This window comes from Haliotis rufescens, unplaced genomic scaffold (genome assembly GCF_023055435.1).
Source record: "Haliotis rufescens isolate VD_foot unplaced genomic scaffold, xgHalRufe1.0.p SCAF_18, whole genome shotgun sequence".
Lineage (NCBI taxonomy): Eukaryota > Metazoa > Mollusca > Gastropoda > Lepetellida > Haliotidae > Haliotis > Haliotis rufescens.
This window is the reverse complement of record NW_025963868.1, coordinates 12708135-12722609: the sequence shown is the minus strand read 5'-3', so window position 1 is coordinate 12722609 and position 14475 is coordinate 12708135. Positions and strand designations below refer to the sequence as shown.

The 14475-nt window shown below is 41.3% G+C and overlaps 1 protein-coding gene across 1 annotated transcript in view; it reads right to left on the bottom strand.

Moving 5' to 3' along the window:
• LOC124114791 (dynein beta chain, flagellar outer arm-like) overlaps positions 1-14475 on the bottom strand; it is a 156711-nt gene that overhangs the window by 28143 nt on the left and 114093 nt on the right. The window contains exons 79-87 of the mRNA XM_048398229.1: positions 13288-13447; positions 12077-12079; positions 9315-9463; positions 7712-8079; positions 6578-6808; positions 3820-3937; positions 2793-2873; positions 2315-2504; positions 576-685 (exon numbers count right to left, since the gene is read on the bottom strand). Of these exons, the coding sequence (XP_048254186.1) occupies positions 576-685; positions 2315-2504; positions 2793-2873; positions 3820-3937; positions 6578-6808; positions 7712-8079; positions 9315-9463; positions 12077-12079; positions 13288-13447 (1410 nt within the window). The remainder of the gene's footprint in view (positions 1-575; positions 686-2314; positions 2505-2792; positions 2874-3819; positions 3938-6577; positions 6809-7711; positions 8080-9314; positions 9464-12076; positions 12080-13287; positions 13448-14475) is intronic.

Sequence of the window (14475 nt, the reverse complement as noted above, 5' to 3'; positions counted from 1 at the left end):
GTTTGGTTGCTGTCAGATTTTAAGTGCTTTGCAGAGTTAGAAATTGGCACTAGTCCTGTAGTCCTTGCTAAACTGCCCAATAGTTAAGGTATCATAAGGACTAGTAAAAAATTTTATGGGGTTTGCTATATGTTATCATTATCAGGACTATTGGCCTATAACTGTTAGTTTCTACCGCTAGTTTTGTTATTTTGTTTATTGCTACTTACATGAAGCATATTGAGCAGTAAAGTCTAAAATGTATGACTTTGATATTTTCATTCTTGATAAATTGTTGTGCAGAAATTTTAACCAGTCTCCAACACTGTTATGCAGAAATTTCACATTTCCTTTGCTTATTTGGAGGATTAAACTACTTTCCTGATATCAAACCTAGTAAGTATACATAAAAATCATGCCACTGCAGCATCAGAGGGAGCGAAAAAAGTGAAGATTCCTTCCTGGCACTCTCCCCAAGGAGCTGAGAATATTTTAAATATTCTATAATATAAACAGATCTACTGTTAACAGTTGTACACAATAGGCAATACACAACTGTTACGCTGCTAATGCTACTTGTGGTAAGTAGTAAGTACCTTGGAGAAGAAGTGACATCTCTTCATTGGAGAAGACCTCCCCTCCTTCATTCTGGATGTTGAGGCAGGCCAGGGTGGCGAACAGCAAACAGTCCTCCTCGTACAGGCTCCTGCATACACACTCACACATACAGGTCCAGCTAGGCACTTGTATAATGTTCATATACTTGCACAAATTAACATTAACCACTAACGTCAAGGACCTGAGTGAGTGGGTAGGCTTTAACGCCGCATTGAAGAGTATTCCAGTAATATCGCGATGTATCGACTATATTCATGTGGGTGGAAAGGCTCAAGTGATGCAGGTCTTAGACATTTACCACTAGGGTGAAACCCACGAGCATAGGTATGGTGTTAACAAACCTAGAAACACAGGTTTCTTGTGTGCCCAAGGGACGCAACTCTGCACAGCTAACTGTGGAGCATTAGCTCAGTGGGCCACCTGTGGCCAGGTCGGTGTGTGAGAAGCAGTAGTAATTAAGTGGGGTTCTAGGGTGCTTCAGTTTTTTTGCTACTGTATTCAAATCCCAGTAATAATTAACATTAGGGTTATGACAAGGCCTCATCCCTATTCCAGTTCTTTTGCTGCGGCCTGTAAATATTTGAGATTTGGGCAGGCAAACCAGTGATTGATAGCATGATGACACAGGGCGGTAACACATTATAACCACCAAGTTCTCAATGAAGTCATATTTTATGGGTGCTGAGGACCTGCCCAAGTGAGAAAATTCTAAATAAAATTACTTCTCCTTGAAACAATATATTGATTGATTCATTAAAATTAGAATGGGTTATCTCCCTGTTTGACACAAAGCATCACACTACAGTGGTAACTGTCTCTGTGCTGCAGCCTGTAAACTATTTTGATTTTGACTTGTCACTGTCTACTCTTCCACAGTGTTTTCCTAATACATGTACATCCGCAATCCAAATCTGTATCCGACTTCATATGCTTCAACAGAAGCATCATGATCTAAGACAAACGCAACATCAATCACTTCCTAAGACACTTACACTTATATTTTAGATCATGCAACAAAATATTTACTCATCAAGTTTGAAACTTGACCGGTAAAAAATTGTACCCACTCTAATTCCTACCCGACAAGCACAAAGAAAGTTCATGGTTGAACATGAAAGTACATATATTTGAATGCAAATGTTTTTGGAAGTGATTCGTGTTTCAATTTAGGGGGCATTACGATTCATGTACACTATGGCAGGGTGGTGTGCTCCAACTCAGGAATCTATTAGGAAAACACAAAAGGGCAGTCTGTAGCTGTGTAGCGACAAGTCAATAGCAAAATGCTTCCTAGGGAGCAGCACAGAGAGAAGCTTATTTCAGGTAATAAATTCAGATGTACTTCAGACATTCATTGTACATCTCTAAGTTACGACTCTAATTGCCAGCTTGTGTGGGAGTCACTAAAAACAGACCCGTGAAGATCCGGGGTAGAACAGGTCTTCAGCAACCCATGCTTGCCGTAAAAGGCGACTATGCTTGCCGTAAGAGGCGATTAATGGGATCAGGTGGTCAGGCTCGCTGACTTGGTTGATGCATGTCATCGATCCCAATAGTGGATCGATGCTCATGATGTCAATCACTGGATTGTCTGGTCCAGACACGATTATTGACAGGCCGCCGTCATATAGCTGAAATATTGCTAAGTGCGGCGTTGGACAACAAACAAACAAACAAACACTAAAATCCCTTTGTGGAATGTGAAAGCTACACTCACAACTTGACTCTGTGGTACACCAGACTGGTGAGTATGTCCATCAGTTGTTTGACTCTGTTCACGGACAGCGCTGTGTATTCCACGCCCTCAGACGGCAGGGGCACGGTGTCAGGCAGCTCCAGTGGAGGTAAGTCATCAGACTCACTTCCCTCAACAAACTTTTGAGCTGCACCAGTGCTCGCAGTGGACTCTAGAAAACCAAACAAATAAAATTATTTTTTATCAAAAAAAGAAGGTGCTTTCTGTCTTTGGTCATTGGGGTTGAAGTCTATGAAATTTTGTGTGTTTTCCCCTTTACTCTTAATGCTTCAGTTCATTTTACTGGTTTAAAACAGACAACAACCAAAGCCATATTTGCAGGTCCCATCCAGGCCTAGAACTATCCGTGCACTAGCACAAACAGTGTTGGGAAACCCTCTGATGATAAGACTACAGTAGGTATTACATCTATGAACCAGGTGAGCTATAGCTAGGGTACCTTCCGTGGTGCCCTCTGCATGTCCTGACTCCTGCTTGGCATCTTCTCCCTCCCCTGTTGTAGCTACAGTGTCCTCCTTGCCTGGAAACAAACACACAGCTGTACAGTGCCCCACAACTGGCAACCCATTACGCTGCATGCATGGCCACCTCTATAATATTTCTATTGGCTCAATACACGATGCACCTGAAAACTACCTGTACAATTGTATTGGTATTAGTTAGGCCTGAAAAAACTTGCTGACCAGTTGATAATTAGTTTAGAGCGACAACTGTCGCATCAAAACAGGCATTTGACCTTCTGATCAGAGGTTGAACGCCTTGTCCACATCACCAAAGAGGTTATGAATCCTAGCCCTGCTGCATACAACAGAAGGCACGTCCCGAGCCGCATAGTGGGGTTCTGAGACTTATTTGCTCAAATTTAATATGAGCGTGCTCAGCGCCACGTTGTGCACCAATTAGGGCTGGAACGGGTAACTCGAGTACCCGGGTCGGGTGGGTACTGGGTAGTACCCGGGTAGTCCTGTGGTTAGTCATGTGATATATTGTTTCAAAGTTCACTATATAACTACATGGTTACACAATAATTTTAAGTCTCTAATGTTCGCTTTTCTTCATGACTATGAACACGTTCCTTCTGACTTAAATATGTTTGAACAAAACTAAAACTTCAACTTTAGTGTACACATGACCACATTCTGCCAGGGCTACTGTCAAACTATACCAAATTGGACATGTTGTACCTATATCTTGACACCAACAGCGGGTACCCGGGTAGGGTCAGGTAATAGGGGTGTGGCTACCCGGGTAGTAAATTTGGACTCGTCCCAGCCCTAGCGCCAATGTAGCAGCCATAAAATTTCCGAGTCCCGTGATTGGGATTTGAACCACGGACCTTCTGATCAGTGGTCGGATGCCTTGTCCACAAGGATGTCATCTGTGGGACGACTCCTAGCCCTGCTACATTATCATCTGAAATATTTCCTGAAGTAATATTTGAACCTCCATTTTCAACAATGCCGTACCTGAGTCTGTGGGTTTGTCAGTGGCAGTCTTCTCTGTGTTGGACACCTGGGATGATGTGCTGCCAACGCGAGGCCGTTTGTCAACCTCCACACTGCTCTCACCATCCAGCTCATATCCCTGCACACAAAGTTCGCATTACTTATACTACCCAGCTCATATCCCTGCACACAAAGTTCTCATTACTTATACTACCCAGCTCATATCCCTGCACACAAAGTTCTCATCACTTATACTACCCAGCTCATATCCCTGCACACAAAGTTCTCATTACTTATACTACCCAGCTCATATCCCTGCACACAAAGTTCTCATCACTTATACTACCCAGCTCATATCCCTGTACACAAAGTTCTCATCACTTATACTACCCAGCTCATATCCCTGCACACAAAGTTCTCATCACTTATACTACCCAGCTCATATCCCTGCACACAAAGTTCTCATCACTTATACTACCCAGCTCATATCCCTGCACACAAAGTTCTCATCACTTATACTACCCAGCTCATATCCCTGCAATACAAAGTTCTCATTATTTATCATATAATGGGCAGGTTTCTCGGCAGGATAAAGCCAACGGATAAAAACGATATCCGTTGGGGTCACATGCGGATAGAGATGCAAATATCAAAGGTCAAGTAGGACTACTTTCACTGTTTATAAACAAACATGGCGTCGTCCTCGTCATTCGGCGATCGAGTCAAAATTAACCATCGGGAATCTGAATAAACAACAGGGATAATTGCTACCATTATCAAAGAACAGTCTAATATACTCAAAATCAGTGTCTAACTGTGACGTAGCTAAGGCATTTTATAAGTTTTGGCTACTTTGGAGGTATAAATTTCGAAACAATTTTGCGAGGGCGCGAGGCCTAGCCAAGCGGGATCAGTAGCAATATCTGTGCTTGTAGACCTCTGCGACTTGAAACCTTCTCCACAAATTAAAATAGTTGGATTTGGCCGAAATATGTTTGAATTGTTACCTTGTTTGGTTTTGTCGCTGTGTGTACATCTGACTACACTTCTTAACCTTATGACAGGACAGACCGACTGTCAACAACGTCTGACCGTGCCACGACGTCTCATAGACTAGGGTTAGATTAGCTTCCCTTTGACAAAGGGCAGTTACTCTAGCGGACAGACAGATGGATTGCCGCGAAAGGCAATTAAAAACAAATGTTGTTTTGCGTATATGTTGCTTCGCCACTGTATAAGAAAGAGATTTCAGTTGGAACTATATTGGCTACTGTCACTGTCGGACTGACACATCACTTACCCTGTGACGTAATAAATATTAAAGCGCGCATTCCAGGAAAACTCGCAATGTTTCAGTAATGTTTGTGAGAGAGGGATAGCGATTTTAAAGCACAGAATTAAAGCATGACATTATATGATAAAGAGGTTATCACGCTTGTGTGTTTGGGGATGGTAAATATCCTGTATTAGGAATAAACACTATGTATTTAGCTCGCCAAGGCTCGCTAAATACAATGTTTATTCCTAATGCAGGATATTTACCATACCCAAACACACTCGCGTGATAACCTCTATTTATACTACCCAGCTCATATCCCTGTACACAAAGTTCTCATTACTTATACTACCCAGCTCATATCCCTGTACACAAAGTTCTCATTACTTATACTACCCAGCCCATATCCCTGTACACAAAGTTCTCATCACTTATACTACCCAGCTCACATCCCTGCACACAAAGTTCTCATCACTTATACTACCCAGCTCATATCCCTGCACACAAAGTTCTCATCACTTATACTACCCAGCTCATATCCCTGCACACAAAGTTCTCATCACTTATACTACCCAGCTCTTATCCCTGTACACAAAGTTCTCATCACTTATACTACCCAGCTCATATCCCTGCACACAAAGTTCTCATCACTTATACTACCCAGCTCATATCCCTGCACACAAATGTCTCATTCCTTATACTACCCAGCTCATATCCCTGCACACAAAGTTCTCATTACTTATACTACCCAGCTCATATCCCTGCACACAAAGTTCTCATTACTTATACTACCCAGCTCATATCCCTGCACACAAAGTTCTCATTACTTATACTACCCAGCTCATATCCCTGCACACAAAGTTCTCATTACTTATACTACCCAGCTCATTGGACCTGCACACACAGAATTCCTAGTTTTGTTTGTTTGTTGTTTAGCGCCGCACTCAGCAATATTCCAGCTATATGACAGCGGTCTGTAAAATAATCGAGTCTGGACCAAACAATCCAGTGATTAACATCATGGGCATCGATCCACACAATTGGGATCGATGACATGCATCAACCAAGTCAGCGAGCCTGACCACCTGATCCCTTTAGTCGCCTTTTACGACAAGCATAGTCACCTTTTACGGCAAGTATGGGTTGCTGAAGACCTATTATACCCCGGAATCTTCACGGGTCTAGAATTCCTAGTGACAAGAGTTAGACATAAATCCTGGAATCCTCATGTTTTCCACTGTAGCATCTGAATCCCACCTTCACGTTTTAAATATAAGTGATATCACAACCCCTCGATTTGCTTATAATTTCAAACACTTAAAGTCAAACGCTGAATTCTAATTAATGGCTTCAGAATCTTACACACCTGAAAACAACACAGACATATATGTTTTACTTACAAGTGCTTATTATCTTTGGGCAGCACAGACTTAAAAGTCAAGCATGATGTAAACGGAGTCAAGTACAAACAGAATCACGGGTTCACTGACTAATTGCACTCACATCTTCAGCATCGGGGTCCTGTCCAAAGTCTTTGGGAAGCTCGCCTCCGACAGCCTCATCAAAGAGTTCAATGAAATACTGCAGGGTAAACTGGTACTCCTTATGGACACTGGGCAGACTCTGTAGGACCGAGAACATCATGGCTGCCCGCCGAGCAAGAGGGAATAGCTCATCCTTCAACAGCTCCAGGTCGTCCAGGAGACTCTGTGTGTCAGCCAGTTTCCTTGCAAGCTGAAACCCCATCAAGTATGTGAGTTGATTTTAATTCTGTTTGGAGCAATATTTTATTGATATCAGTAGTATCAGATTAAAGTTGGAGAAAATTAAGATGCTGAGAGAAGTAAAGCTTCGGTCAGATACATTTACCACTTGGTGAAGCCCAGAAGCAATGGTATGGTTCTGATAAACCAAGAATTATTATCATTATGCTCAAGAAAAAGAGGGTGGGGATCTTACCCTGTACATACCCCATCTGGAGACATATTGAACCACAAATACATACCATATTCGACGTAATAAGCCCCCATGCCAATATTTTTTAACATATTGGCTAGTGAACAATCCCAATTATCACCCCTTCCAATTGATCAGTGTACACAAGACTTATTTATTTATGCATAATACACACTCGTGTGTTATATGCACCATTAATTATGGGCATTGAAATTCTGGGCAATATATCTGTCATGTATACACAGACTTTTCTTTTGTATCATATTAAGGCTGTCAGTATAAATCACAATATCAATGATCTTTCAACTCCGCTTTTTTTTCTATCCAAAACTATATTCTAATAAGAGCCCCCTTGTTTTTATTTTGAGAGCGCCCTGGGCGCTTATTACGTCGTATACAGTAAATGTGCAGTATGCTCAAGAGTGAGTGTGTGAGTATGGTTTTACTCCGCTTTTAGCAATATTCCAGCTATATCACGGCGGGGGACACCAGAAATGTGCTTTACACATTGTACCCATGTCGGGAATCGAACCCGGGTCTTCGGCATGACGAGCGAACGCTTTAACCACTAGGCTACCCGACCGCCCCAATATGCTCAAGAAGCTCAAGGAAAAGGTAAAGGGGAGGGCACATCACCCTGTACATATACCCACTCCAGACTCCTATTAAACTGATGCCTACCTTCATCTTGGCTTCAGTGAGGTCGGTGATGAACTGCAGAGCCTTGGGACTGCTGATCATGGCCTCTTGCCCCCCAGCCAGCACCCGATCCTTCACCGTCTCCGACAGCCGGTACAGCGTGTCCTTCATCAACTGTAGGTTCCGCAAGGCAATCACTCGCTCCCTGTACAGCTCAGGCCGGATACGAGCGAAGGCTCTCATAAGTAGATCCTCGATTAGTGTGTCGTGGGAGACGCCAAAATTGAGGAGGCAGGTGGTGGAAGCGATGTCGGGGTCAAACTTGGGTTTGGGGAGAGGTGTGGACAGGTAGAAGCGGAAGTTCTGGTGGCACAATATGCGTCTCCCACAGAACATGATCATGCGAGGTTCTGCAATAAGCATACAAGATCTCATTTGAGTGCACTGGATTTCTTCACATTGCAGTCCACATATGTTTGAGTCTCTCGTCTGAATCTGTGTTAGGGCGTCATGTAAGTCAGTGTGCAAAATGGCTGTCTGTCGGCTAGCCCGTGGTTAGGAACATTTCAGTCGGGCAAAAGAATCTTAATTGACCCTAGCCCCACTGGCTACTGGAATTTTAAGTGTTTTTTAAAGCACCATTTCCCTTTTATGTAGAATTACGAATATTAAAAATCAAAATGATATCCGTAAACGGATCAAGGTTGCCTGGTTATGAGCTCATAGTTACCCCCAACTTTATAATTTTTGACTCATGATTTGCAAATTGCATTGACTTTATTGAAGCCTTTGCAGAACAAAATATCTGGAAAAAAGTAAGCTGTTGTATATTTAAGCTAATGGAATTTAACACTGGCTAGTAACTGTTAAGGGTAACTAGCCAAGCCGGCAAAATTTAAAGACAGACTGATTTAAGTAGAGTTTGGTTATATAGTGGAATAATATCAGCTGAGTTTATGACACTTAAACCAATTTTACTAGAATTGGAAATCAGACAAGTTGTCCCATGCATCATTATCAGCAACATTTCAAAAATATCCATTTTTTTCAAGGTTTCTGCTATGGAATGATAAAACATCGATAATGTTTAATAACATTGATCAATCCCTGTTACTGGTCTGTATATTTAGTGCAGTCTACGGTCACAGACTGCTGGGACATATTCTCCTTATCTGGTAGTTTCACATAATATCATATTTGACTCAAATCCATGATGGGATTGAATATATGTGCCATATTTCTTATCTATGATATTATTATCGCATTTTCACTTGAAGAATAAAGAAGAATTTTGGTACGGTATCAATATCACCAACTTAATACTTAATGCCTCGGGAATGCAGCTCCGTAGATCCACCCTGGTGTAAGCTGCTAAAATCTACCCCTATTCAGAGTATACCCAGGTAGATTCTGGGAGCTCCTAGAATCTACCCCGGGGAAGATCCTGGAAGGCCCCAGAATCTACCCAGGTATACTTTGAAGGGGGGGGTGGTATACTTTCAGACTTTACACCGGACCCTCTAGGAAGATAGGCTCTGGATATTTGAATGACCTTACATGAGTTCACCAGCTCTGTCCCTCCTGGAAGTAAGACTATGGGTACTTATTGAAGTGAGTTGAGCGATTCTGTCCCTGTACTACACACCTTCGTCGTTGTTGTTCTCCCTGGCAGTGTTCCGGTGGTGTACGAGAGGCGTGATGATGTTGTCTATGTGCTCCTCACAGTTCCTCAGAAGGACAGGCTTGCCCCGCGTGATGGCCTTCTCCAGGGTGAGGATAACCTGGGGATCTGTCCTATAGTCAAGCACAACTCTGTCAGTGGGTGCAAACATGTAGAAGAAGAAACAGCATATTTGTGTACAAATACATGGCTTTTAGGCTAAAAAAGAAAATCGTGGTTCTCAGGCACGCCTGCTTCATCACAAAGTCTGTCGCACGTTTTGTTTTTATTTCCTTTTTTTTTTAAAAAACTAAAAATTCTTAAATATTCCAAATCCAACAGTAGTCAAATACTGTATTCCACTATTTTGCTCATCAAGGAACACATTGATGTAGGGAGGCCCTGTCCCAGGTTGATTGTACACAACTTTTTATTTGGTCACACAACTGTTTATTTGGTTACATACTAGTTTGAACAACAACAACAACAAAAAAAGACACCCCCCCGCTCTATATTTTAAAAAAAACATTGCCTGAGAACCAATTCTTTTATTTTATTAAGCCTTACAGAATTACAGTTTCAACCTTTCAGGCCCTTTCAAGGCCCCTTCTAGAAAGTCAAGGTCATACAAATGAACCAGTGTAGGCTTTCTCAAGGCACATAATCTATTTCCAACGTCCTTTTCAAACCCTTAACCCTTTACAAGACAAACATAAACAAATCAAGTCAAGTTGAAATTTTTAGTAACATGTTAAATGAAAATGTTCAAATGTTCAAATGTCCAAATGTTCTTTGATAACACATATAAACAGACGAATCATATCATAAAAAAGAGGAAAAAGAAATCATTATTACAACACTGTTCTTTTATAGTACGAGGGGCGTTCAATAAGTTTTGCAACTTCAATATAAGACCAAGTCGTAGAATATCTTTGGCACTTTTATTTTTCAATATAATCTCCATTCATCTCAATACACTTATTCCATTTGTCCTTCAAGCTTTTAATACCACTTTTATAGAAATCTGTAGATTGGCCCTCTAACCACGCCTCTGTGGCAGCCTTTATGTCCTCGTCATCAGTTAAATCACCCACCCTACAGCCCAGACTTAGCCCCCAGTGACTATTTCCTGTTCCCGCAAATGAAGTCTGCCCTACGTGGAAGACGCTTCCAGGATGACGAGGACATAAAGGCTGCCACAGAGGCGTGGTTAGAGGGCCAATCTGGGGATTTCTTTTAAAGTGGTATTAAAAGCTTGAAGGACAAATGGAATAAGTGTATTGAGATGAATGGAGATTATATTGAAAAATAAAAGTGCAAAAGATATTCTGCGGTCTTATATTGAAGTTGCAAAACTTATTGAACGCCCCTCGTATCTATATTATAATAATATGAGTTTGCTCACATTCACAGAGCTGATCATGCAACGATACACCTGAAAACTGCTCACCACCACCTGGTTATCATGAGTGTGGGGAAACTACACGATTACACGATAAATGGTTCACGAGTAACAAGGGGCACCTGTCAAAGTTAGTGCCAGGATCAGCACAACATACATGTGAAGCTTGAAGAGAAAATCACAGTCATGAAAGTTTCAGTGGTTTAGTATACCCTTTGTGTTCAATAGTATTCACCTGTCCAAATCTCCTTGTATGACTCACTAAAATATATCTTTAGTTTAAGGCAAGAACATTTAAATGACTTCATCGTGTTATAAAAAAATTATCTAAAAATTACCTGAGGCAGAAAATATTTTTCTAAAACAATTACTAGTATATATCTAAAGAGTACTACACTTATTGATATTACTGCATTGTGCCTATAGCCCACCTTTTTCAAGTTAATGGTGTATTTTTTAAAAAAAACCATCAACTTTCCATTGCTGCAGAGAGTGGGAAAGGAGTAACCAAATTAGTCAAAGCTGTCAAAGTAACTATGTAACTCTGTACACTAAAACCAATCTAGACCCCCGCTGTCTTAACACATTTAACGTTGTGACAGTGATCTAAAAATAGACAGTGAAAATTTTGAGTTTCTATTTTATGCAAGTTAAATATTTATTTGGAAAAGTATATTGCAAATAGTCAGTCTGAATTTTGATTTCCTAAGCAAATTTATTGCATCACTTGGGACTTGTATGATATCTTTTGTAAGTACTTCACAAAATTATTGAGAAAAATACGCAGGAATTACGGGCCAGATAAAACCCTGAGTAAGGCTACTACTGAAAGGTTGGGGATACAATCATTCAGGAGGGATTGGGGTGAATAAACACTGATGGGGCAGGTCGATAAACAAATCATTAAATTGGTCTTGCCAGTGTATAAGTGCATTCATCCGTGTATCAGTATATCAAGGACGGTCTGAAAACCCTTGTTATATTGCTAGATAATTGTCACACAGACAACAGGTGAAACCAAGGTGGTGGTCAGCTAGTTTTGTGGTGTTTGTTTGTTTTGTGGTGTTTGTTTGTTGATTGACGCTGCACTCAGCAATATTCCAGCTATATGAAATAATCGAGTCAGAACCTGACAGTCCAGTGACTGACAACATGAGCATCGATCCACGCAATTGGAATACGATGACATGCATCAACCAAGTCATTCCCGTTAGTCGCCTCTTAGGACAAGCATATTCGCCTCTTACAGCAAGCATGGGTTGTTGAAGACCTATTCTACCCCGGATCTTCACGGGGTGTGGTGTGGTGTGGTGTGGTGTGGTGTGGTGTGGTGTGGTGTACCTACCATCTATACCCAGTGCAGGGGAGGCAGCAACACGGTGGTCGGGAGGAGATAAAGAAAACATGCTGTTAGTACACACACTGACACTCACCTACACCAGGTTAAACATTGGACTGATGATAAACACAGTGATGTGCACACAAGTATTTGTGAATGTATTTGTACAAGCTGGGGACAATCCCAACATTTTCAACATTTATTTCTCTGAACACCTTGTGGTATAGCTATAAACATTCTCAGAATTAGAATACAAAACGTCCAAGCCTGAGAATAACCAGTCTCTATTATCTGACCAAACAGATTTCACTGAGTGTGAAAGGCAATATTGCAGTGAAAATTGTATGAATGGGTCACTTAAAATCAGTGATGACACCAGGTGTTCGTCAAAAAGGTAAGTTATTCCTTAGTGTAGAAAATATTGAGATTTCTCTAAGAGTAATTCCTAAGTCTTGGAACATCTTAAGACCTAGTTATAAAGCCTCTTTAGACTTATATCCATTCATAGAGTGATCAAAAGACTGCTTAAGAATTTTCTTAACTCTACAAAATGGTTGCAGCTCGACAATGCAGCCATCACCTCAGACAGTTTAAGGATGGGGAAGATGTTCTAACTACCGTATTCAACGTAATAAGCGACCACTCTCAAAATTAGAAATAGGGGGCTCTTATTCGAATATTATTTTGGTCGAAAAAAGAGAGTTGAAAGATAAATTTCGTGGTTTATGCTGACAGCCTGAAATGTTTATATATATACAACAGACATATTGTTCAAGATTTTAATTGCCGATAATTAAGGGTCCATATAACACACAAGCGCATATTATACACGAATAAAAAAGTCTTGTGTACATGGATCAATCATTAGGGGTGCTAACTAGTATTGTTCACTAGCCAATATACCAGCAAATATCGTTGTGGGCGCTTATTAGAGCGAGGCGCTTATTACGTCAAATACGGTACATGAACTTGCTATTTTCTGTTAATGCAGCTTTCAATATTATCACCCGTGCACTTTGAAATCTTTGAAAATCTCTTTATGATTGAAATAAAGATTAAAAGCTGTGCGAAAACACTGACAACATTATCACCCGTGCACTTTGAAAACTTTGAAAATCTCTTAATGATTGAAATAAAGATTAAAAGCTGTGCGAAAACACCGACAAGGCACCAAACCCCCCCAACCATCATGCAGTGCTCAAGAATGTCAGACTTACCTTGTTTCCATGTCCAGCGAGATGAGTTTGTGTTTGTTCATCAGCTTGTTGAGTCTCCCCAGCCACAAGGAACCCTCCCCATTTGGGTCAATCATCATCGGTGGTCTCTGCCAGGAGGTGCTTAGCATTGCTGCATTCTCTACCTGCCGGGGCCCGAAGTCTGAACAAACAGAGTTGGTGCCATCAGTGGGATGTTTTTAACCGTTTTTTTAAATTTCATTTTCCCTTTTTTCAGATTCATGTCTTCATCTGGTACGGAGACGGTGTCAAATAAATAGACATAAATAGGGCAGAGAAGGAAACCCCAAACTCTATCCATACCATTGGCTATCCTTTTCCTATCATTCAGGTTAAGTACCCCTTTAGATCAACACCCTTTACCATTCTTAGGTTTGGGAATCCCCTTGCCAATGAAACAACCATTTAAAATCCTTAGGGTGAGTGAGTGAGTGAGTTGGATTTAACGCCGCTTTTAACAGTATTACAGTTATATCACGGCATGTCAGCTTAATGTGGGAGGAAAGCCCGAAGTGATGCAGGTCTCAGACGTTTACCACTTGGGTGAAACCCACGAGCACGGGTATGGTGCTGACAAACCAAGAAACATAATCGGGGCGAACCAGGATTTGAACCCACAATCATAGGTTTCTGGCATGCCCAAGGGACGCAACTCTGCACAGCGAATCGCGGCGCCTTAGACTGGGCCACCCGTGCCCCCTAAAAGCCTTAGGGTTAGTTGTGAGTTAGTGTATGGGTTAGCTATCTCATCTCCTTAATCAATCAATTAAGGTAATGTAATTATAGGAAAATTTGTACACTTTTTAACAAGTTTCGAGAAACAGGCTACCCCACATGAGCATGAAGGTAAACAATCAGATTGTAATCCCTTGGCAAACCAGCATTAATCATTTGTGGTAGCGCCTATGGTCCAATGGTAAAGTACTGGCTGAGTAGATTAATTCATTACCCAAGTTTAACTTCATGCTGACTATGCGTGTTTGATCCTCGCTAATTGAAATCAGAAAAACATAAACAGAAACGTAATCAGGGCGAACCGGGATTCGATCCCACAATCATAGGTTTCTGGCGTGCCCAAGAGACGCAACTCTGCACAGAGAATCGCTGCGCCTTAGAAGACTGGGCCACCTGTGCCCACTCAACTTTATAAGTAGTCACATACCAACTGAG